At 42.5% G+C, this 25,466-nt stretch overlaps 1 protein-coding gene across 1 annotated transcript in view; it reads left to right on the top strand.

Moving 5' to 3' along the window:
- Positions 1-25,466, top strand: part of LOC125228721 (mitochondrial glutamate carrier 1-like) — a 57,445-nt gene that overhangs the window by 18,342 nt on the left and 13,637 nt on the right. The window contains exon 5 of the mRNA XM_048133385.1: positions 6,190-6,323. Within this exon, the coding sequence (XP_047989342.1) occupies positions 6,190-6,323 (134 nt within the window). The remainder of the gene's footprint in view (positions 1-6,189; positions 6,324-25,466) is intronic.

Here is a 25,466-nt window from a genome sequence, read left to right as displayed (position 1 = left end):
AAAACAGGTATGAATGTGTTCCTCGTTCTCTGCAGATTACGAAATGACCTGTTTTAGTTTAAGGAGGGGGGGACGGGTCGAGAAAAAGGGGGGAGAAAGATGGCGGCCGATCATTATAGATATTCACATCTCGAATCCTATAGCACCAATCTGTTCGTGCGAGGTGTCATTTGAAAGCTAATTAAACCTACTTTAATTGTTTTAAATTAACTATACTCATAAAAGTAACCGTTTACGAAATATTTGAAAATATGTGTTTTTTTATCGCGCATGAATTGCACAAGTATTAGTAAAAAATGCGTCTAACTCAATAAAAAATAACTTTACCGCAAATTATGTTATTATAAAATGTACGCGTCTATTCATGTTCTTTCTAAAAATATAAGTTTCATTGGTATATGATAATATATAACCATGTGATTACGAATTTGGTTTAGCAGGAGTCACTCTGCCCGGTCGCATAAATGGGCGCTGACCGTAGTAAAGTATTCAATATTTTTGAGGTCCTATTTTACGGATCCATATGCGAGAGGTATCGTCTGAAAGCTAATTAAACCTACTATATTTTATTATAAATAACTATAGTCATAAAGGTAGCTGTTTCGAAAATATTTGAAAATATGTGTTTTATAGACCATGAATCGCACAAGTACTGGTAAAAAATGCTACTAAATCAATAAACAACAACTTTTCCGGAATTGATGTTAGTATAAGATTTACGCGAAATTTCATGCACTTTCTAATAACATAAGTTGTATTGGTGTATGATATTATACATATATTCAAGTAATTACAAATTTGGCTAAGTAGGGGCCACAGCGCCCGGTCACGTATGGATATGGATGCTGACCGTCGCGTGGTGCGGAAATTTTCTATATTTTTCAGATCCTATTTTATTTAACGCTCAATTTGTGAGAGGTATCTTTTGAAAGCATATTATGCGTACTATCATTAGTTCTCAATAATTTTAGTTATAACTGTAGTAGCTAACAAAATATTTGAAAATATGCATTGGAACCGATGTGAGTAAAACATGCTTCTAGCTCAATGAATTATATTTTTTCCGCAATTGATATAATAACAAAATGAACGGCGAAATGTATGACCTTTCCAAATAATAAGTTTTGTCAGTATTGCATAAACAATTAATGTTAATTTATCCATCATACTCACTGCGCACCGTCATATACAGGGATGACCATCGTCGTTGCCTTTTTCATACTTATTAAGATTGTATCTTGGTGCATGACCAATAAACAATAACTTTAGCGCAAATAATGTTATTATAAGATTTAATATAGGTTTTATTGATGTATGATATTATACAACCAAGTAATTACGAATTTGGTTTAGCAGGTGTCACTGCACCCCCGTGACGTAAATAGGTGCTGACCGTCGCCTAATTGTATATATTTCTCAGATCCTAATTTAGCGATCAATTTATGAGAGGTATCATTTGAAAGCATATTATGCGTACTATTATTACTTTTTAATAATTTTAGTCGTAACTGTAGAAGTTAACAAAATACTTGACAATATGTGATTTTTTACTGTATATGAATAGCATTCGCACTGATACGAGTGAAACATGCTTCTAGCTCAATAAATTATATTTTTCCGTAATTGATATAATAACGAAATAAACCGCAAAATGTAGGCCTTTACAAAAAATGAGTTTTGTTAGTTTTGCTTAAACAATTAATGTTAATTTGTCCACCATACCCACTGCGCACGGTCAATCGTCATATAAATGGATGTCCACCGCCGTTGCCTTAATTTTTTTATCATTTTGCAGATTCTATTTCACTGATCAATTAAGTATATAAGTAAATTCGATACGTGATAAATTATATTTATAGTGAATATATGATCAGTGAAATAAAATCTGAAAAACCATGAAAAAAGGCAACGACGGTGGACATCCATTTTTATGATGGTGCGCATAGGGTTGTAAAAAAACGGTTTTTTTTCTGGCTTGAAAAAAAACATGAAAAAAAACCGTGAAAAAAAACAGTTTTTTTTCTGGAGTATGTTTTTTTTCTAAAGTACGAAATCTCAAACTTTGCAAAGTAGTTAATACTTTTATACGGTTTTTTAGACTTAATGTTAACTATTAAACGAATTTAATCAAATAACTTTAATTTCTGGTCTTATAAAAGTAACATTTACGAAATCTGTAGTTTGTAGTTATCACTATTTACTGTTGGCAACACCACCGCCTCTCCACGCTACACGTCGCATCGGGGATTCCCCAATAAACGTTTGTATACTGAATTAAAATGTACGTTATTGTTATTGAAACACGTTACAACTCACGAAAAACCGTTATTGTCGTATTATTTGTTCATCTGAAAAAAAACCATATTTAGAAAAAAAACCAAGGTGCTCGGTTTTTTTTCATGTTTTTTTTCATAATTCTGAAAAAAAACATTTGGTTTTTTTTCTATTTACAACCCTAGGTGCGCAGTAGGTAAGTTGAACAAATTAATAGTACATTACTACAGAGGCCGGGACAAAGGGGGTTGCCGGCCGAAGACATATAGATGGCCGAGCGAAGCGAGGCCGGATAGGTCTGAGGCGGGCAACCCCATTTCCCGCCGAGGTATGTATAGTGCTTTTCTCAAACATGGTATGAAATAAATAAAGTCTACTGAAAATAGTAACTTTGGATGGCTGTATCTTCTAAACGGTGCGTCGTAGCGCAAAAATAATCGAATTTTCGTTCCCCTTTGATACCCCGTATACGCTTATAAAAAAACAAAAAGTTAAAAAAAATTCAAAAAAAAAACGAAAAAAATTTTTTTTGTATGAAAACGCACCCAAAATCAAATATTGTCTAGGGCCCGTACCAGTTGCAGTCGGCACGTCTATAAAGCCCCTTATAGTTTTTTCTTTAATTGGCTAAATACCTGGATGTTATGTCATAATTATCTGTGTTTGGAAATTAAAAAAGAGGACTTTGCCGGCCTTGGCCTGCAAGGTTTGTATGAAATTCCATTATCTATCAATCGTCCTAGCCGCACCTGCAACGTCATACTTCGCTGCCAATTATAAGGCACATAACATCAATATTTCATACCATGTTTGAGAAAAATTAATTGTTTATGCAATACAAACCAAACTTATTTTTTGTGTAAGTCATACATTTTTCCGTTTATTTTGTTATTATATCAATTGCGGAAAACTAATTTTCTCAAACATGCAATGAAATATTGTTTTACGTTCCTTAAAATGGGCTGGGAAGTATCGCTTTTTGGGCGCAACAACTCGAGAGGACTGTAAAGGGATTTCATATTATTTTTTAGGCCTAGGCCTGCAAAGTAACTTTTTTTTATAAAATATTGTCCTTTAGAGCATTTTTTTTATTTCATTGTATGTTTGAGAAAAGCACTATACATGCCTCGGCGTGAAAACGGATTCCCGGCCTCGTATCCCTATCCGGTATATACCCACTTGGCCGGAAATCCTCATTTTCCCGGCCTCTGATGTAATGTACTATTATTGAGCTAGAAGCGTGGCTTATCAGTGCCAATGCTATTCATGCACAGTAAAATACACATATTACTAATCAAATATTTTGTAAACTTCTACAGTTTCGACTTGAAGTATTAGAAATAAAGATAGTACGCATAATATGCTTTCAAAGAATACCTCTCACAAATTTATCAGTAAAATAGGATCTGAGAAATGTAGAAAATTTGGCGACGGTCAGTCAGCATCAGCACCCAATATCGTGACATGGGAGCAGTGACCCCTGCTAAACAATATTCGTAATTACTTTGTCATATAATATCATACACCAATAAAACTTATATTTTTAGAAAGCGCATGAAATTTCGCGTAAATTGCGGTAAAGTTATGGTTTATTAAGTTAGAAGCATTTTTTATCTGTATATGTGCGACTCATGCTCGAAAAAATAACTCATGTGTTCAAATATTTTGTAAACAGCTACCTTTATAACTATAGTTATTCAAAAATAATTATAGAAGGTTTAATTTTCTTTCAAATGATACCTCTTACATATGGATCCGTAAAATAGGAACTTAAAAATATTGAATACTTTACTATGGTCAGCGCTCGTTTATGCGACCGGCGGAGTGACCACTACGAAACAAAATTCGTAATTACATGGTTATATTATCACTTACCAATAAAACTTATATTTATAGAAAGCTCATGAATAGTTGCGTAAATTTTATAATAACATCAATTGCGGTAACGTTATTGTTTATTGACTTAGAAGCATTTTTTACCAGTACTTGTGCGATTCATGCTCGATAAGAAACACATATTTTTAAATATTTTATAAACAGCTACCTTTATGACTATAGTTTTGTGTAAACAATTATAGTAGGTTTAATAATTATCTTTCAAACGATACCTCTCACATATGGATGCGTAAAATAAGACCTCAAAAATATTTAATACTTTAATACGGTCAGCGCCCATTTATCCGACCTGGCGGATAACCCCTGCCAAACAAAATTCTTAATTACATGGTTATTATATTATCATATACCAATGAAACTTATATTTTTAGAAAGAGCATGAATAGAAGCGTAAATTTTATAATAACATCAATTGCTGTAAAGTTATTGTTTATTGAGCTATACGCATTTTTTACTAGTACTTGCGCGATTCATACGCGATAAAAAAACACATATTTTCAAATATTTCGTAAACGGTTAGTTTTATGAGTATAGTTTTTTAAAAACAATTAAAGTAGATTTAATAAGCTTTCAAATGACACCTCGCACGAACTGATTGGTGCTATAGGACTCGAGATGTGAATAAATATCAATGATGGTCGGTCGCCATCTTTCCCCCCCCTTTTTCTCGACCCGTCCCCCCTCCTTAAACTAAAACAGGTCAATTCGTAATCTGGAGAGAACGAGGAACACATCCATATCTGTTTTAGGTATTTAGAAGAGATGTCGACGAAAATCGTGAAGGAGACGACTTGTGGCCAAATTGGCTCTACTCTAGACTAATAGATTGATTGATAAAAAGCGCATTTTCCCAGTAAAGCATGGCTAAATTTTATCTAAATCGTTATAGTCGTTTCCTAGATCCCCGAAATATGTGTAAAATCTAGATATTTAAATATAATTGTGTGTTTAAAGGTACTGACGAAATGCTTCAAACGATTCAACGTCACCCTGACCTTTACAGTCCGATAAGAAACTAGAAATTAATAAGTAGCAACACTGCAACGTTGTCCCTTACAAACGCGAGAAAAGTGGACGAAACTACAATATTTCCACTTTTTATATGCAAATAGGTACACTGTATTTTATGCAAATAAATTACTTACTTTAATCATTTGCATTTCTTGTCAGATCAACTATAAGGCCCAATTGCACCAACCACTTAACTAAGGGTTAGTGGGCTGTCAACAATCAAATTCCATATAAAATGGTGGGTTAACCCTCCGTTTTCGTTGGTGCAAGTGGCCCTAATAAGATTAAAAACCGGCCATGTACACAGCTATAAATCTCCAAAACCACTTAGCGCAGTTTCGTTGGTGCCCGTGTGAGTACACATTTAGTTTGAAACCTACTAACGGGCGATTACACTATCGCGTCGCGGGAGGAACATTTCCACTTTTTGAAGGCTTCCTACTATTAAATAACCTATTGTTTGAACGGCTGCAATCTAACCTACTTCATTGTGATGCTTGTTTGTACATTAAATGTGTACTTTAGTGTTTAATGTAACGTATGAATGAAAACAGTATTAAACTGGTATGTGTTCGATTTCCACTTCGGGCCACCGATTGGTCTTCGTCAAATTTTCTTTAGTGTATGATATGTAGGTATTCAAAAATAAAAATTGATATTCTCGAGCCCTTGCTTTGTGCAGTCAGAAAGGCTCTCTTAGGATATACATAGTAAATAACAATAACTACCTATTGTTCTTATTTCTCAAGCTGTGAGATAGGTCATTGTTTATCTACAAACTGTGCAATACCTTAATAATTTTATCTTTCCTCGTCTTCGCAATGAAAAAGTGTAGTGTTCAACTCGGATGAATGGCATTTACCTAGTATCGATCTTGGTTAATTATCACGCTACTTACCTAACTATTTATTCTCTCAATAAAGATCCTCGTGGTTTTTCCGTTAGTCTTTCTGTTGCAAAAAAATAGTGAATAAATAGGTGAATAACCCCATATTTGTTATGTAATAGGAGCCTGCCGGTATTCCGGCAGATGATAGCGGGCGGCGGCGCGGGCGCGCTTCAGATCGTCGTCACCACCCCCATGGAGCTGCTCAAGATCCAGATGCAGGATGCGGGCCGTCTGGCTGCGCAGGCGAAGAAAGGTAACCTCAGAATCATAGCCCATTTACAGCTTTATCTGACAGGACTTAGCCCCTTTATAACGATGTCTAGCAAGAGTCTGCCTGTGTTCGGCAGATGAACATCCGTGTCAGATCGTCGTCACCCCATGGAACTGCTAAAGATCCAGATGTAGGACGCGGGCCGCCTGGATGCGCAAGTGGAGAAAGCCAGCCTTAGCCTCTACAATGATGTCTAGCAGGAGCCTGGCGTGTTCCGGCAGATCGTCGTCACCATGCACCTTCATGGAACTGCTGAAGATCCAGATGCAGGACGCGGGCCGACTGGCTGCGCAGGCGAAGTAAGGTACCCGTAGCCCCTTTACGATGCGCTCTGGCAGAAGTCTGCCGGTGTTCGGCAAGTGAATGCTCGTGTCAGATTGTCGTCACCACCTGAGCTAGTCAAGATCCAGATGCAAGAAGGTCCAGATGCGTGGGCGAAGTAAGGTGACCGTAGCCCCTTTACGATGTACTATGGGAGGAGTCTGCCGGTGTTCTGGCAGATGATCGAGTGTGCATATGCGGGAGAAGGGTTGTGTTTGGATGTCATATTTTTAAGTTTCAAGGAGATTTGTCTTGGCTAGCTTTAGCTATCACAAGAAATTTAAATTGCGATGAATCACTAGATCAAATTAAATTTTTTTTTAAATTTTAAATTATTTATTCAATAAAAGTAAAACAGTTTGTTGGCAGGAATAGGCTCCCTTTCATCACATTTACTGTTGTTTCTTAACCTTAGGTGCTAAAGTGTTAGTACAAGTTACAAACATAGTTAGTTACTTAATACTAATTACTAAATTATTTTATTTTATTTTAATTACGTAATTTTATTAACTAAAGTTGCTATCAGTTTCAAATTGTTTCAACATAAACTTTTTTAATTTTGATTTAAATACATTTTTGCTGGTGCTTTTTCTAATGCTTAATGGTATATTGTTATAAATCTTAGGTACAAGATAAGATCTAGTCCTTTTTCCATAATAATTAACTTTCCTGGGTACAATCAATGCTTCCTTAGCCAATTTTCTACGCAATAGTGGTTTAGTAACAGGGACTTTAAACTCACAGGGTTCATATTGTTCCACTGCGATCTGAAAAGACACTCTCTCAAGGACCGGCAACATATTACATTTAATAAATAATTTATTATAATCTCCTCTACAAAGTATTGGATTGGTAAGAAAGTAATGAGCGATCGATTGAATTCCACACAAAAATTTTGAGAGAGTTCTAGAATCTTCTATGGTCGAAAGTATATAAAGGGCGAGTCGCACAGTTTCTCGTCAGTCATTCACTAGCTGTCGCCGAGCTAATATAAGGAAGAAAATGGACGAATTAAAAGTGCATGTAAGGCATTGCTTACTATATGAATTTCAGTCTGGCCATTCAGCCGCCGAAGCAGTGCGTAATATATGTCAGCGTGTTGCTCCTGAAGTTGTGTCTGAGGCCACGGCGAAACGATGGTTCCAGCGGTTTCGTAGTGGCGACTTTTCATTATCAGATCAACCTAAGTCTGTTCGACCGGTGAAAATTGATGTAGTCAAATTAAAAACCTTAATTGAAGGAGATCCGAGGCTAACGAGTCGTACTCTTGCTACCGAGTTAGGCTACTCTCATGTCACCATAGAAACACATTTACACGAGTTGGGAAAAAACTACAAATACAGTGTTTGGATACCGCACGAACTTGATAGAGATCAACTAAACCGCCGTGCCGATATCTGCATACAACTTCTGTCTTTTCGCCGCACATTCAACTGGTTGGACCATCTTATCACTGGAGATGGAAAATGGGTCTTATATATAAATCACACACGCAAACGTCAGTGGCTAGCTCCAAACGAAAAAGGAATAGAGGCACCAAAAACAGAGCCTCACCCGAAAAAAGTTATGCTGTCCGTTTGGTGGGATATTCATGGTATTATTCACTGGGAACTCCTACCAAGTGGAATGACTGTTACCGCATCAGTATACTGTAAACAGCTTGAAAATTTAAACCAAAAAATCTGTCAGAATCGTCCACAGCATGCTAAAGTTTTTTTCTTACACGACAATGCTCGCCCACACATTGCAAAAGTGACTCGGCTAAAGCTATTGGAGCTAGGTTGGAAAGTGATACCTCATCCACCGTACTCTCCAGACTTGGCACCTACGGATTACGCATTGTTCAGATCGCTAAGCAATGCCTTGAATGAAAAAAAGTTCGATGATCAAGCCCATCTACGACAGTACATAGCTGAGTTTTTTTAATCTAAACCTAAGAACTTCTTCGCCGATGCTATTCATTCTTTACCAGAACGATGGAGACAAGTAGTAGATAACGAAGGCCGTTATATTTTTGATAAATGATTAAAATAATAAATTAAATAAAAATTACAATATTGGTTATGATTCGCTCATTACTTTCTTACCAACCCAATAGTTTTGTTTTCTTATCCACTAAAGCTTTCATAAACCTAATCTGCAGTAGTTTGATTTTATCAAGGTATGTTTTAAATGTTCTGCCATATGTGCTAAGACCATAAGAAAGTATCGAGTCAGCAAGTGCATAATATACTGCATATAAGGTTGCCCTGTCTGTGAGAAACTTGAGGTGGTGAAACTTCACAAGCACAGCCCGCAGCTTTTGACACACCAACTCCACGTGTGCACTCCATGTGAAGTGGGAGTCTATGGTCAGACCCAGGTACCTGTAACTTTCCACCACCTCAACCCTGTCACATAGACAAGATGAGTTGATATCTCTATGTAGACAATCAAAGTTATGACCTATGATATTTGGTGCTCCTATTATGGATTTATTGTAGGGTGAATAAATATGCATACACTTTGTCTTCCCGACATTAATTATGATACTATTGTCATGAGCCCACTTAATAATACTGTTCAGGTCCTCCTGTATACAATCTTCTATGTTTTTCATGTCTTTGTTAGAGTAAACCAGACAAGTATCGTCTGCGTACATGTAAGCCCTACAGTGTTTAACTACATTACACATACTGTTTACATGCATGATGTATCCCACGGGACCATACACGGAGCCAGTTGGCACCCCACAGGTTATCCGCGCACTATTACCCGTCACGCCGTAAACTGGGCAATGGAATAGTGCCATTCGTGTTTATTTATCTAATTTGTCGTGCTTTAGCAAACGTTCGTGTTGCTATGCTAAGAACGTTAAACGATAAAACGAAACGATGTTAGACTAAATTGTAGTAGTGAACATCTGAACAAATAGGTACCTTTCAATATATGTTTCAGATTTTGGTAAGTTTAGAATATTTTCATTTATACAATAGTGTATCGTAAGAGCTAGTAAGTCATCTTCAAAACAATTTCGTAAGACCGTCCAAAGACGTCGTGTCGAAAGACAATCCAATCAGCTGCAACCTTTCTTATGTGGTCAATAATGCCCTTACACTGTAGCTGAAAAAAACCCGTCTCAATAATAATGACTCGACATTCGATTAACTTCACCAATTTAATTATACGCCAATCATAAACTAGAACGTTCCTTTGCTAATCCGCGAATTGATAACGTGCAAGTCAATCAGTGCTAACCTGTTGTACTTACTTGCGTATTTTTTACATGCAATTAATTTTCCCACCCTCCCACCGCAAAAATAAAAATAAATACGCAAATAAATACAACAACCCACCACCAAAAATACAAAACTCGACACGTGTTTCGCCTCTCCACGAGGCATCCTCAGGAGCTGATGTTGACGGTCCGAAGTTCCGCAACTGACTGATCGTCTCATTCATTCGGAGCTTCATCGACTTCGTCCTCAGAGAGGATGTCGGATGCCTTCCCATCCTTCAGCGGATTTTTGGCGGTTTCTTCCGCCGCCCACGATAGTGGGCGGGTCTTTTCGTTGCCCTCGAACGTCCGCACGCTCGAACATCTTTTTGGATAGGTTGCCGACGAAGGCATCCAGGCCTTGCCAATTGAGACCCCGGATGATATCCACGTTGCGCACGTAGCGGGGGGCCTGGACAATCGTGCGTAGGGTCGCATTCTCCTGCGCACGCAGGCGCTTTCTATGTGTCTCAGCCACCAGGGCCGTGTTTTATAAACTTACAAGTTACAAGTTTACAGGCGTTTTCTGGCAACACTTGCCCCGTTTTTTAACCGACTTCAAAAAAGGAGGAGGTTCTCAATTCGACTGAATGTTTTTTTTTTTTTTTTTTTGTATGTATGTTACTCGATATCTCCGAGGATCGTGGACCGATTTTCAAAATTTTTTTTTTGATCGAACGGGTATAACCCCGAGATGGTCCCATTGGCACCAAGTCGGGGTCTGATGATGGGATCTTGGAGAAATCGAGGGAACTCTTCAAATGTTATAGGCACATGTAATGTTCTTAGTGTATTTTTCAAAGGTACACCAGTATTTACGCCTGATGGTAATAATTTTATGTGGCTGAGCTGATGATGGAAGGTCAACTCCTCAACGGTTAGGAGTTAAAGGATAATTCTTTCACTACTGTACATATATTCGGACTGATACATATAATATCACTAGGAACCACTAAAAATCAACAAATAAATTAACTTTTTAACAAAAAATAAAACCGCCTTCAAAAAAAGCGTGTTACAAAACACGGTGAAACTAAAAAGCCAAAAATAATAAACCTTCGAATTCAGATTTCTTATCGGATTGCAATAATCTAAACATCCAAATTATAAACAAATCAATTATTTTTGGAGTCGGGGCCAGCCTGCGTATGGTTGGGTGGGGCAAACAGGAAATAGCAAGGCGACGAACAGGTCTGGTACCGACTACAAAAATAATTGATTTGTTTATAATTTGGATGTTTAGATTATTGCAATCCGATAAGAAATCTGAATTCGAAGGTTTATTATTTTTGGCTTTTTAGTTTCACCGTGTTTTGTAACACGCTTTTTTTGAAGGCGGTTTTATTTTTTTTACAATTTGCGTTTTATAAAAGTACTGTGTTACAATTTTACAGGTTACAGGAACAAGTGCCTGTAGCTTAACCAAAGACAAAAATATGGGAGTTTAATAGTTTTAAACTCATAATCGAACAGGCGTTTTATAAAAATATTGTAAATTACAAGTGTAGGTTGGTAGTGTTGGTACACTTGTAACAAAAACTTACAGGGGTCTTGAGTCCTGTAACGGCATCTAAGTAGTTCAGTTTTCTCGGTAGTAGAAACAAAGTAGAAACTGAAAAGGGTCAGTCCCAAGTGGGTGCCGAGATTTGTCGTTGACTTATTAGAATTCGTCTCGTTATATATGTATTGTGCGTTCACATAATGGTATAAAATACTACTAAGCATAATTTTCGATACGCAGTGAATCTTTGAAGTCGCATATACCAATACTATGTAATGATGATCCTCTCCATTGAACATTGGTAAAACAGTACAATTTGTAAATAATCGTGCTTTACCTGAAAACGGCCCGAAAAGTACTTCTTTACTACTGAAAACCGCTCTCAACCACTCAATTTTAGCTTCATTTCTGGCCATAGTTCCAATAAAGATGCAATAAATTAAATTAAACTTTTTAAATAAACAGACAAAGCTTCAAAGTCCCGACAGTAGAACGAGTTTTTATGACAGATGTTTTTTTTTAAATAGTGATGTCCGCCACACCTGTAGATGTCACTTGTAATCGAGATTTACCGTGGTCCATTACAATTGTAAACTTTTGTGTGTATTTATAAAACACCTGTAATCGTGCACAGTGCATTACAGGTACCTGTAGCCTGTACACTTGTAACCTGTAACTTGTAACTTTATAAAACACGGCCCAGTGCGTACCAGGCGGGCGCTGCGTACGTCAGGCGGGACCGCACGTAGGTCTTGGCTATCCCCAGTTTCGTGCGTCGTGGTAGGCTGCTTCTGAATATTGGGTTCAGCTTAGCTCTGGCTGTCTTCGCGCGACGGATCACATTGTCGACGTGAGGTATCATGGACAGGCGCCGGTCGATACTAACGCCCAAGTATTGTATTGTATAGATTTTGCTATTATAACTCAATACTACAAGAACATAAAATACTTACGGAAAAAAACACGACCTTTGCGGCTTCGTAACTTAGATAACATTCCAACATACGAGATCGAAAAAATTAACAATGAGTACGGGCGAAGAGTATGGAAATGCACATTACCGCGGATACTGAATAGATTCCCAAATGAATTGATAGACTCATTAGAAAGTCGAACCTGTAGCCAAGCTCGTTATATACTGAAAAAACACTTATTAAAAACGAAAAAACTTAATTATGTATAAATAAAATAAATAACAATTCATATGTAACTAGACTCCTTAACTCAAAAATTCTTTTCAATTTAAGATTAGCAGTTAAGTATATTATAAATGCATGTACGTTTCTTAGAAATAAACAGATTAAATTTTTTTTTTTTCGGCGCCCATTCGATGTCCTCTCCATTTAGGCGGAGACGTGGTGGCGGCTTGTTGGTGTGGCCGGTGAGTAGGGCCTGGGTCTTTCCCACGTTCACTGACAACCTCCACCTGGATAGCCAGTCGGGCAGGGCGTCAAGGGACCTCTGGATCTTCTTGGCCGCTTGCTTCGGATTCATCGACGTGGCGAAGAGTGCCGCGTCGTCAGCATAGAGGCCCAGCTTGACTCCTGGGTCGACTGGGAGGTCGTCAGTATAGAGGGCGTAGCAGGCCGGTGACAGCACGCTGCCCTGGGGAACTCCCGCGTGGATCGGGTGTTCTTCTGAGACGGCGTTGTCCACTGCTTCCTGGAAGCGTCGATTTGTCAAGAAGGAGGCCACCACCTTGACAATTCGCCTGGGTGCTTCGGTCTTCGACAGCTTGTAGATAAGTCCCTCGTGCCACACTCTGTCGAAGGCCTTTTCCATATCGAGGCATACGGCTGCAGTGTACTCTAGGGTTGCCAACTTTTTTTTAGGAAAATATAGTATTTTAGAAAATTCCATCTAAAAAATATAGTACACCGAAATAAAATATAGTACGGTACACATAATCGATAACCAAGTCGTAGAGATCGTTCTTTCTGTCCACTCTAAGGGGCTCCATTCGGTTTTCATCGATTTTTGACAAGTTTTGTGTTGCATTGGTTCTCTTATTTAAGTATCGTCGAAAGTTGTATGGCCGAATATCACTTTCCCAACTCACGTTTCGCGCAATTTTCATTCAATGTTCATTTCCCAACTTATTGTTTTATTTGCCAAGCTCATATTGACCAACTTAACATTTGGCCTTTTTTTAAAAAAGCAAACTTTCATGTTGTCGAATGTTTTACTTAGCGTAATATATAACTAATTGTTTATTGTATGTAATGTAACAAATGTGTTATTGAACACCAACAATATATTATAATATGGCGTATTTCGAAAAATATGCAATATTGAGTCTTCTATCACTTTCTAAATTTATTGACAGGTATGCAATTTTTACTTACGTACCTATTAATATTCATTTTCATCACATTTGCTGTTTAAAGGTATCATTGCGTCTACGTGTACTGAAGCATAATGTACTATTTTATTCCCAAGGGAATAATGGATTTAGTTTTAAAAATGAATACAATCCGTACAATACTTCAGGCAAAGGATGTTTCAATCTGCCAAGGATTTTTATTGCACAACCAAAATTTTACTATTAAGCTATAAAAGATATGATACGACGATAAGATACGGTATGAAAAATGCATTTTATTTATCTTTTACAATTATTTCAGTGTGTTTCGCATTTATTTAGTAAATTTAACTCAGATAAATTGTTATAATTTACAATCTGACAATATACTCTCTACTCGCGCTTGACCGCGTGCATACGCGAGGCACCCACCGTTGCCTAGCAACGGATAGTACAACAGATCAAAATATTTAAATGAATGAAAAATAAGTAAAATTTTAGTTCAATTATATGATTTATATGCTTTTTTGAACGTTGCATTTAATTTATATGCAGTATTTTCGTGTTTTTTTTTCGTTCAAAAAGTGTTTGTTATCAAAAACAATGGATTTAATATGAATAATCAAGATACACTATTGGTCGCAACGCCGCTGGTTGAAGGTTTTGCCTTTTGACTGTTTCCTCTGTATTTTTCTCTCAAATGTGATGAAAAGCATTGTGTGTAACTCAGGAGGTAAGGACATTAAAGACGTGTCTATTATTCACTCCTGCCTGCGGCACACGCGTCTATAATGTCCCCCTTACCTCCCTTGTTGCACAATGTACTATTAATTTCAATAGTTACCTACTTACTTTTTTTACAAGACCTATACCTATTTAAAAAAAATACCCATATTGTAAGTACTTATATTTTTTATGAACTTTGACAGTGTTTTAAAAACTTTTTACTTAAATGAAATCTAGACTTTTATAAAAATGCAAAAGCGATTTTAATTTAAAACGAATTAAGGCAAAAAATTTGACCAAAGAACCAGTTTCGGTCCTAAAATAGTTCAACTTTGATGCTAAATATCACAGAATCAATGAGCTGTGAAGTAGGTACCTAATTATGGGATGCTAGTTTGTTTAAAGACGATTCTGTTAATATGATATGCTTTAGAAACTATCGTAATATTCATAATACCAATGGATTCAAATCGAAGCTCATCGGAGTAGAGAATCCCCTTAAGAAATGTCGTTATTTAATGTATCATGGAAAAAATACAAATGTTTGCAAACAACGGTGGCTTTATACGTAACTGCAATATTTGCAGGTCAGAACGAAGTAATGAAATGTACAGTGAAGGTTAAACATGAATAAAAGCGCGAGCGGAGCGAGCGCGAAATTTTTTTCATTATCAAAACGCCGCTCCTGGCGGTTTGACCCTAGTGTAAATTCGCCACTGGTATGGACCCCAAAAATATAGTACTTTTGCGTACTATATATGTTATATATAGAATATAGTACGCTGGGCCAAAATATAGTACAGTACTATATTATATAGTACGGTTGGCAACCCTAGTGTACTCCTTCCTGTTCATGGCTTCTGTCATGATATGTAGGACTCTGGTCAGTTGTAGCGTCGTGGAGTGTCCGTCCCGAAAACCGAACTGTTCTGGGCGGGGCTCTACGTAGGGCTGGAGTTTGCCCAGTAGAAGTCTCTCGAACACTTTGGAGAGGGTGCTCAGCAGGGTGATCGGGCGATAGTTCTCCGGTCTTCCTCTGTCCTTTCCAGGCTTGGGTATCATGATTACCCGACCAAGTTTCCACGGTGACGGGTAGTGGCCCGAGCGCATAATCCCGTTAAACAGGCGCGTCACCGCCACAACGGAGTGTTGCGGCAGGTGTCTGAGTGCCATGTTTGGGATTTCGTCGGGGCCCGGGGCTTTCCTGGGTTTGCAGCGCTGGAGAGCTCGCTGCACTTGGCCGGGGGTGAAGAAGACCGGGTTGTCTTCTGCTGCCAGCGGCTGCTGGAGGTACCTCTCCAGGTGTGTGGAGACCTCTGCGATGTATTGGTGGTCTCTGGCAGGGTTTGGCTGGAACTGGCGGCTCAGGCACTCGGCGAAGATCTCCGCCCTGTCTTCGGCCTTGTACTTGAGGTTTCCGTGGGCGTCCTTGAGTGGGCGGGTTGGTTCTTGCGTCACGCCAAGTTGGCGGCATAGACGGTGAATGAAGGGGACATCACCGTCCATGGACGCAATGTGAGTCTCCCAACTCGTCGCTGCATGGTGGCTCAGCTCCTTCTGTACTCGCTTGACCAGGGAGTTCAGTTCAGCTCGGAGTGTTGGGCATCTTGTCACCTGCCATCTTCTCCTCAGGGCGTGCTTGCGCTTGATAAGGTCCAAGACCCTCTACGGCAGGGGAGAGATTCTCCTGCTGCGTCGGGTGGTGTGTGCTGCAGTGTTGAGCGCGTCCTGGATGTCGGAGGTGACAGCAGCGGCTGCGGATTCCACGTCCTCGGCTGAGGAGACTGCCTTGGTCTGGGGTTTCCCCTCCAAGGCTTGGACGTAAGTCTCCCAGCAGATGCGGCGCCCCGGTCGGGGGTTTACCTTCACTGGCAGGTCCTCCAGCTTCAGTAGGATCGGGCGGTGGTCCGAGGGCAGGTCGGGGAGGGCTTCTTGCCGTATGGAAGCCGTGATGTCCTTGTAGACCGCAAAGTCTGCCCCGTGCGCGTCGTAGTGCGTCGGCTCCTCGGGTCCAGACACCTCGAAGTTGTGGTCCACCGCAGCGTTGAATAGGGCACGGCCAGCGGAGCACTGCCTCGACGCGTGCCATGCCGTGTGCTTGGCATTCCAGTCCCCCGCCAGGAGGATCGGCATTGGGGGACTGAGAAGCTTCAGCAGGTCTCGTTGGAGGTGGCCTGGGGGGCCGCCTGGTCTGTAGATGGCGTACAGTCGGAGGTCATGGCCCTGGACTCTGATGTCGACTCCCAGGGCGTAGAGGGAGTCGAGGGGCTGGAATTCCACCGGCTGGTGGATGATGGACCTCCGGACTAGTACTGCCAGGCCCCGGTACACCGCGCCGTCTTGTCTGGTTTCCTCCTTTCTGTACACGACGTAGCCGGGGATCTTCAGGGGGGCGTCGGCTCGCAGGAAGGTTTCGCATTATGTCCACGTTCTGCGCTGAGACGAAACGGCGTAGTAGTCCGATCTTGGACTTTAGCCCCTGCGAATTCCAATGGATTACGCGTAAGTGCTGCGTAATTACTGCGGCTGTGGTTGAGCGAAAGCTGCTGTGAGCGCCTGGGCCATCGACGCAAGTTGAGCCGCTATTGCGGCTAGCTCGGGCGAGGCGGTGTGCAGAGTGCTGGTGGCTGGTGCAGGACTGGGCTTCTTCTTCTGCTGTTTCTGGGCTGTAGCTGTCGTGTCTGCGTTGGGCTCTGATGGGGCGGTCTGCTTCTTCTTCTTTTTTTTCTTTTTGTTGTGTTTCGGTCCCTTGACAGCTGGTTTGGTCCGTTGCTGGGGCCCCCCTTTGGGTGGGGGGGTTAGCCGGGGCCATCAACGAGGATGGCGCCGACTCTTCCATTGTGGGAGTGGGGACCGATGCTCTGGTGGTGGGGCCCGGGCGTATGGGGGCCAGGAGGGCAGTCTTCCACAGCCGGAAGGCCTTTTTGAACGCCGGGCAGTTTTGGTGGTTGCCGGGGTGTGGGCCTCCGCAATTTTTACAGGTGGCCTTCTGGTCGCGGGGTCTGGTGCACTGGCTGGCCAGATGGGGTTCGGCGCAGCGGACACAGGCGAGTTCTCGATGGCAGCCGTGTGAGGAGTGGCCAAAGCCTTGGCAGTTGTGGCACTGCGGGGGCCCCTTCTTCCCCCTCCATGCCTCCACCTTGATCCCCTGGATGTGGAGAAGCTCGTTGACTCCGTAGATTCCCGCGAGTTCCCGGGCGGAGCCCCTGAGCTGCACGAAGTAGATGCAGCCCGGGCGTCCCGCCCTGGCGTTGATCTGCTTGGCGTACTCCACGGGATATCCGAGCTTCTCCAGGGCTGCGCTTAGCGAGTCGATCGGGGTCTTCACTGGGAGGCCTCTGATGGCCACCTTGAACCGCTTTTCTTCTTCCAGCCCATAGATGTTATAAAGCGGCTTGATGACGTCAGAGGTCCTTCCTTCCTTCTTGGCGGCGTTGATGGCGGTTACCGCCTCATTTTCCAACTTTGTTAAGTGTCGGATAATGAGGCGATATTCGGTGTCGGTGCGGGGGTGAAGATCACCCCTTCCCCTTTCGGTTTTGAATTCGCTGATTCTCCCAGCTCCGCTGCGATGTCAGCCAGTACCGCCGGCCAGTTCGGGAGAATGTCGGCAACGATAGATGGGTACTTTGATTTTTTGATATCTCCGCTACCCTCCGTGCAGGGCTGCTTGTCATCATTGCTCTTTTTGATGATGTAATTTTTTTGGTTGCTGTTGTTTTTTTTTTGATTCTGATTCTGTTTTTCTTTTTTTTGATTGCAAGCAGCCCCGCTTCCGTCGGGCATGGGGGGCGCCGACTGGTCGGGGTCCGAGGGGCGGGCCGCGGTTGAAGCGTAGCTGTGGGCTGCAGTGGAGGGCGAGGGTTGCTGGGCGTCTCCTTGACGTGCGCGGAGTCGCGGGTCGGTCGGTGGTGAGATGTTGTTGCAGGCCCTTTTTTGGGCCTGCTCGGCTGGGGGTCCGTTGCGTTTCCGCTTCCCCGGCTGGGACTGGAAAAAGTCGTGAGCTTGGAGCTCATCGAGGATGCGGTGCAGCGGGGCGTCTTGAGGTTTCAGCTCTACTTCGCCCCCGAGACAGAGGGCCTGGATTCTTAGGTAGGAGCCCATCCATTTAAAAAATGGATGGGGCAAGTACCCTGCCTCCGCCAGCTTTGTCACCAGGGCTCGTGTGTGCTCTAGCAACTCGCTGGGCGAGGCCTCTCTCGGGGTCGGTGAAAGCGGGCGGCTGGAGAGTGCCGCGGCGGTGGCGGGATCTGTTGCGGCGGCTAGGTTGTTGATGAAGGCGAGCATATATTTCATCTTCAACGTCGCCGGCGGAGCTGTTGCAGTCTTCTTTTTTTTGACTAGTCGTCCGTTTGACTACCGTCCTTCTTCGCGGCTGCGGAGAGGTCGGCTGTTTTCGGCAATTTTTCCGTCGGTAGATTGAGAAACTGGCGTTTCGAACTACCCACCCCATCTGAGGGGGGGGGGGGGGGGGTCGCGAGTTTCTGTTCGGCGGCTGCGGGTGGTTCGGAAAACGAGTCGGGCCGAGTACCCACCCGCCCCGCGAAGGCCGGGCGCGATCCGGCGAAGTTTTTAACTCGGGAAAAACGGCTGGATTAGCTGGTGCTGGAGATAGGTGGAGCGTCCGAGCAGCAGTGAGGTCCGAGTGACTTTCCTTTACCCCAGAAACCCCAGATTTTAAGCTTATACGAGTAAGTTGACCTGTGATGTTTGTAACAAAGTGTACGTGGGCCAAACGGGCCGCAATTTCACTACCAGGTATAAGGAGCATATGGCGTCATACAGGCACAACCATCCAGAGAGATCCAATTTTGCAAAGCATTTAATAGAGAGTGGCCATACTGTATCAGATAATCATTCTTTTGATGTATTACATGTAAGGTCAGTGCGGGCAAGACCGGCATAGTTTATTTGAAATAAAGTTTGAGTGGATAAAACTATAATTAATGCAGTCTGGCGTAATGCGCATGGTCCTATGGGATAGCAAATATTATATTTTACAAAGCTTTTACAGTATTTTGGTGAAATAAGGTACTTTTAAGTGATAAAAATCACATTTTTTAAGGCTCGGCGGGTTGACCGTTCTCCCGCGATGAGCACGGAAAGACCGTCTAGTGCTTGTTGTCGCGTAATTTTATATGAGACTAGGTTCCAAAATCATGATCATTGTTATTTTACGTAATAACGGGGCAGAACGTGCTAGATAATTATTAAAATAACGTTAAAATTTTGAACATATAAGCATTTTTCTATTTATAAGGCAAGACCGGCATATGTCCCGTAGATGGGGTTCATAACCTTTTCTTTTCAGGTCCAGATATTGCATAATACTGTTTTTCCAACGAACACCTGCGAATACAATTTAGTCACGATACTCACGATATTACAGGCTCATATAAATCCAACTACTTATCTGTTTTTGAAACTATGTTATTAAGAAAACGTAATAGGATATTAAGATACGTGAATTAGTTTGGTAACATTTCTTAGCAATGCTTGGTTTTGCTATAGTCACTAAAGTATGAATGTTCGCGTTATTTTTTTTCATCATACTCGCACACTAAATGTGATTTTTGCACGCAGGCGGAGCGTGAGTTATAGAAAAATTGTTCTCCCAAGGGAGTTATGAAATTTCTAGTACCGTATTCAATTTTTTAAAATCTTTTTACATATTTTTATATTGCAAGTGTGATGAAAAACATTGTGTGTAACTCGGGGAGTATGAATATTACAAACTCGAGTCTTTAAATCGCTCTGGCATGCCGTCGCGATTTAACTTCCTCTCGTTAGTAATATTCAAGTTCCTTCCCTTGATGCACAATGTACTATTAAAATTTAATGTGTTATGGAATAAGTGATCAAGCGACAGTTAGTTTAAATCGAGAAAATGAGCTAGAAAGATTTGAAATTTGAATCAGTTGTTGTAAGTTCATTTATGAAGCAAAAAAGTTAATTTTGACATTGAACCTATAAAAGTGTTCATAATTTAAATTGATAAAAAAAATAACACCATACCTATTCAAGTTTCGAAGTTATTAACGTTTTTCCGCTTGATTCTTTATTGAACTAATACTGCGATGACGTTAATTTATTTCACCGTAGCGTACTATGAGACATATTTTGTCGTTTGATTCTTTAATGCAAACTGTTAGAGGTAAAGTGAATACTGGAATAAAATAAAATTCCATATATTTGAGTAAATAGTGCTATTGTAAATAAATTAACAACAATGTTTTCCTTCACAATGATTAGGACTAATCCGTCTAACAATTTAGTTTTGTTCTGCAATCAACTTTTTTTAATAAATATCATAAAAATCAGCATATATATGGCAAAATTGGCATTGTAACTAATAATAATTCATTAGTACTAGCCAGGATTACACACATAAGATATTATGATATAACAAAACCTCTTGGTACTTAGTTCTCATTAAGCGAAATATCCTGCAATTTCAAATATGTAACAACGAATTAAACGACACCAATAGGGCGGTTAAATCGATATTGCGTTTATAAATCATCAAAACTTTAAACCAAAACGAATTAATAACATCTTTATGGCGTTTAACTCGATTTTGCGATTTAGAATATACGCTTATTATAATTTGTAAAAGTAAATTTGGCGTTCAATTCGTTTTTACGTAACTAATTAGTACACAGGGCCATACAAATCTTAACGTGTCGCTTGATTCTACCCCTTAAAATAAGGCTGTAAGCATGATTTTTCAACAAAGAAATAATCAATACTATAGATTATCACATTTATATCCGAACTGCATTCATAACTTTTTTTTCGGATTTTGGCGCTTAGTTCGCTATTCCATAACACCGTCCAAATGCTAAATAAAAAAATACTACCCACTATTTATCCATTACAGCCTTTGTTAAAATACGTCAAATTGGCATTGTTAATACTAAGTTATTTTTTTTACAAGGGCGTTTTAAAGTCGTTATTTAATCGCAAGTAGGCTTAGTTAGAAGTTCACCACTTATAATTCTTCACAACTATGTCATTTTTATTTAATACTTTCGAATGATATAAGTAATACCATACGAATCATTACCAAAACTGTATTTCGAAGTTAAAATCAAAAACGGTACAATTATCATAAGCCAAAAACGTACTTATATATTGATATTGTTTACACTTGACTTATTTCCAATAAAGCCAAAAAAAGGTTGGCAACTCCTTGTTTATCGTATGCCGGTCTTGCCTTTCTCTTTTATGCCGGACTTTCTGAGTAGGCACAATTTCTAAGTTACATATTTCAGAACATAAAACAAGAAATTGAACGCGTTTTGAGTAGATTAATAGTACTAGTCAGAAAGAACGGTTACTAAATGACTACGTTACATATATAATATTCAAATATTCCGACTGCTTCTATTTTAATTTAATTTTTTGCGGAACCATGTTGAACTCGATCCTCGAATTCGAAACACGAATCAAGTTTATTGTTAACTAGTGTTCGTCCTAGGGATATGTATTGAAGACCAATGGCTTAAGGATGAAAAACTGATATACCTTCGGAGGTGTGAGAGGCGTAGATATATAAACACAAAAGTTATAGTCAATAGACGGTCTTTCCGGGTAGACGGTCTTCTCCGCACTGACCTTATGTGAGAAAGGGCTGCGTTTGGGGGTTCTGGAACAGTTGGAAATGATTAGGTACAACAATAGGGGGTTGATCCTTAATGAGCAGTTGAATGTTGCGTCATCGCCGTTATTACGAATTTTTCCATCTAACTTGCTTGGTAGGGGGGTGGACAAAGTATAAATATGGCCGACCATTCTGGAGACGATCAGACTCACACTGACATACTTGCCAGAACGTGACGGGTGCTTTATCCACGCACATAAGTGATAAAATTCTAAGCGTAATAGCCGGGCTGAAAAAACAAATTAGCATTTTGTACTTGGCAATGGAGCGTATGAATCATAAGCAGTTATGCATGCCTTAATCAAAACAATATGTAATGTGACCGACGCCAATTCAATCTAAATGGCACAGTCTCTATCAGATAAATATATCGAAGCTGCTAAAGCTTTCGTTTTCACATTATCTGATCCGATATCGGAAGTAGGAAGGATTTCAAAGGCAAAAATCAAAGATATCGGTCCTACATCCGATATAGGATCGGATAATGTGAAAACGCACTAACGACATCTAACTTCTTGACAACATAGGCGTGTTCTAATAGTTGCGAGAGCTTTGACTGCTACAATATATTTGATAGCGACTGTTTGCTACACCTGTTAGTTTAACCTTCAAAACTGTCGATATCTAAACTATTTAACTTTAACCACTGCATGACCCGTATCACCTGTAATTAAAACCTAGATTCGTTTAATTTGGCATAGCACATGTGACCTGTAATCTATGTCGCAATGGGCCTCGGTTCAAATTGTCTTAATTTCTCTAATGCCGTTTAGTTTTATTCATACATTGGCTTGTATTTTGTACTTTATGTGATGAAGAAAGAGTGAGTTTTGAAGATGTGAGTGAGATAAGAGTTTGGGTAAGCAAAGTTGTTGATAACAATCAGGATGCAGCATGCGTATATGTTGTCAATGCCGTTTAGTGTCTTGGTTCAGACAGCCACCGGTACTTGAGTCGCTCGGACGCACCACTACTCTGCTCCTGGCGATCCAGCTTGATTTTCTCCGAAAATCCTCGCCCGATCGACCCCGGCTCGCGCCGGAGGGGACAGCCCGCAGACCGCTGAAGCCGTCGCCGATCGCCCCGGCTCTGGACCTTAATCTGGGCAACCGGATAGAGGTCTAGATGCTAGGCGCTGAGAGGCGATAAAGCGTCGCGCGCGACAGTGCCACCGCCCACAGCTGAAGCCCGACCGCACGAATGCCCCGACGCGCGCCGAGGTGCCCCCCCGCCCCCTCGGGCAGGGTGGGTACTTCGAAAAACGCGATGGGGCATCTACCCGCAGCAGGTACGCCGAACCCGACGACCCCCCCCGACCCGTCGGTTAGGGTGGGTAGTCCGAAACGAGAGTTTCTCGGCGTACCCTCCAGAAAACCACTGAGCCACGAACCCGCCGCCGGCCACCCAGCGCCGCGGCCCACCGTCGCCCCGACCCCGGACGCCCCTTCGCTCCCGCGGGAAGCCCCAATCCGACCGCCCCCTTGCGGCGAACAAGATCGTAGTCGTATCTTGGTCAACCGCCTGGGTAAAGTTGGGCTCATGCCGCCTGGTATGGTGGCGTGGGCGCAAACCTTCTTTAGGCTGCAGGGGCACGCCCGCGGAGAGAACGTCGAGCTCCGGCCAGATGACCACAAGATCCTCCGCGCCATGCAGGGCCACCCTGAGGCGATGGAGTTGATCGCCCCACCAGCCACCGAAGCCGCCGACCACCACGGCACTCTTGACGCCCTCATTTACGAGGCCCTGTCGAGCTCACCGCAGTCACGGGACTTCACAGCCCTTGACGCGCACCTCGTCAGCGTCTTCTCGAGCCCTGGTGGTCCCCCGCAGCCAGCAAACCCGCCACCAGCCAAGCAGCCGCCGACGTTTGAGGAGATCCTCCAAAGCGTCGGCCCTCCACCGCGCGTCGCACCCATACGCAACCCCAGCTTATGGCCGCGACGCCCAGGGCCGCCAGACAACCTTACGCCGCAGCAGACCGCAGGCCCCTCCAAGGGCCCCGCCGACGCACCGGCCAGCCCCACGGCCCCCAACCCGGAGGCCGTGGCCACCACAAACCCGCCAGGCGCCGACCGCACGCCCGCCGCGCCCGCAACAGCGGACCCCGGACCCGCGGCCGCGCCCGCAGCATCCCCGGACATTCGCCACACCGCGCCGCAGCCGACCGTGGGCCCCCCCAAGGACCCCAACACAGCTCCGGCCCGCCCCGTCGCCCCCAACCCGGGGGTTACGGCTACCAACCAGCCCAACATCGCGCCCGTCACCAAGGCCCCGTCGCGGGCCCAGGACCCACGGCCGCGACCCCAAGAACCCCGGATGCAAGGCTGCCGTCAAAAAAAGACAGCACGCACCATTAAGCGTACCAAAAAGAGCGGTGGTACACGGCAGCCTTGCAACGACAAAGGGGAGGGTAGAAGAGAAACCCGTTTTCTCAACTACCCACCCCCAGTCTCCGCACCACAGAAGCCACCGCGCCCGACTCCTCGCCGGCAGAGCACCGCGCCGCTCCACGCACGCCCTCCGGACAACACCAGTCGTCGACTGTCGGTCCGCGGAACCGACAAACCGGGGCGACGAAGTTGGAGATTCGTCGCCTCACAACAACGACCCACGCAGCAGCCCAAAGGACACCCACACCCGCCCCCGCCGACTCCAAGGAGAAGACGGGCCTGGGCGCCGAGATTGGAGACTCGTCGCCCGCCAACGAACCACGCACGCCCGCCGGACCCGGTAGCACGCCAGGGAGGACGCCGAGAAGGAGCACTCGCCGCCCCCCCGCAACACTGCTGACAGGCCACCGCCAGTCAGCCACAGATGGCCCGCCGGCTTCGCCGGCGGCCCATCGCTGATGCCAAGCCTATATGGCAACCAAAGACACGCCCGTAGTCACGGGCGGCGTAAACATACCGCCAAGAATCCTTAGAATAGGATGGAAAGGCCTAGATCATCCCCCAGAAAGGGGTTGACATGAAGTTCACGGAGACGATCAGTCAGTTGCGGAACTTCGGACCGTCAACATCAGCTCCTGAGGATGCCTCGTGGAGAGGCGAAACACGTGTCGAGTTTTGTATTTTTGGTGGTGGGTTGTTGTATTTATTTGCGTGTCTTATTTTTATTTTTGCGGTGGGAGGGTGGGAAAATTAATTGCATGTAAAAAATACGCAAGTAAGTACAACAGGTTAGCACTGATTGACTTGCACGTTATCAATGCGCGGATTAGCAAAGGAACGTTCTAGTTTATGATTAACGTGGATTTCCGCAAAGTAACGCCTGATTCCATCGATTATTTTAATTATACGCATATAATGTTAATCTTGATTCATTATATTGCCAGGTACGGGCCAACCCACACTAGA

The sequence above is a fragment of the Leguminivora glycinivorella genome, chromosome 1 (assembly GCF_023078275.1).
Source record: "Leguminivora glycinivorella isolate SPB_JAAS2020 chromosome 1, LegGlyc_1.1, whole genome shotgun sequence".
Classification (NCBI taxonomy): domain Eukaryota; kingdom Metazoa; phylum Arthropoda; class Insecta; order Lepidoptera; family Tortricidae; genus Leguminivora; species Leguminivora glycinivorella.
Note: the sequence above shows the minus strand (reverse complement) of the source record. Positions and strands in the feature narration are given on the sequence as shown.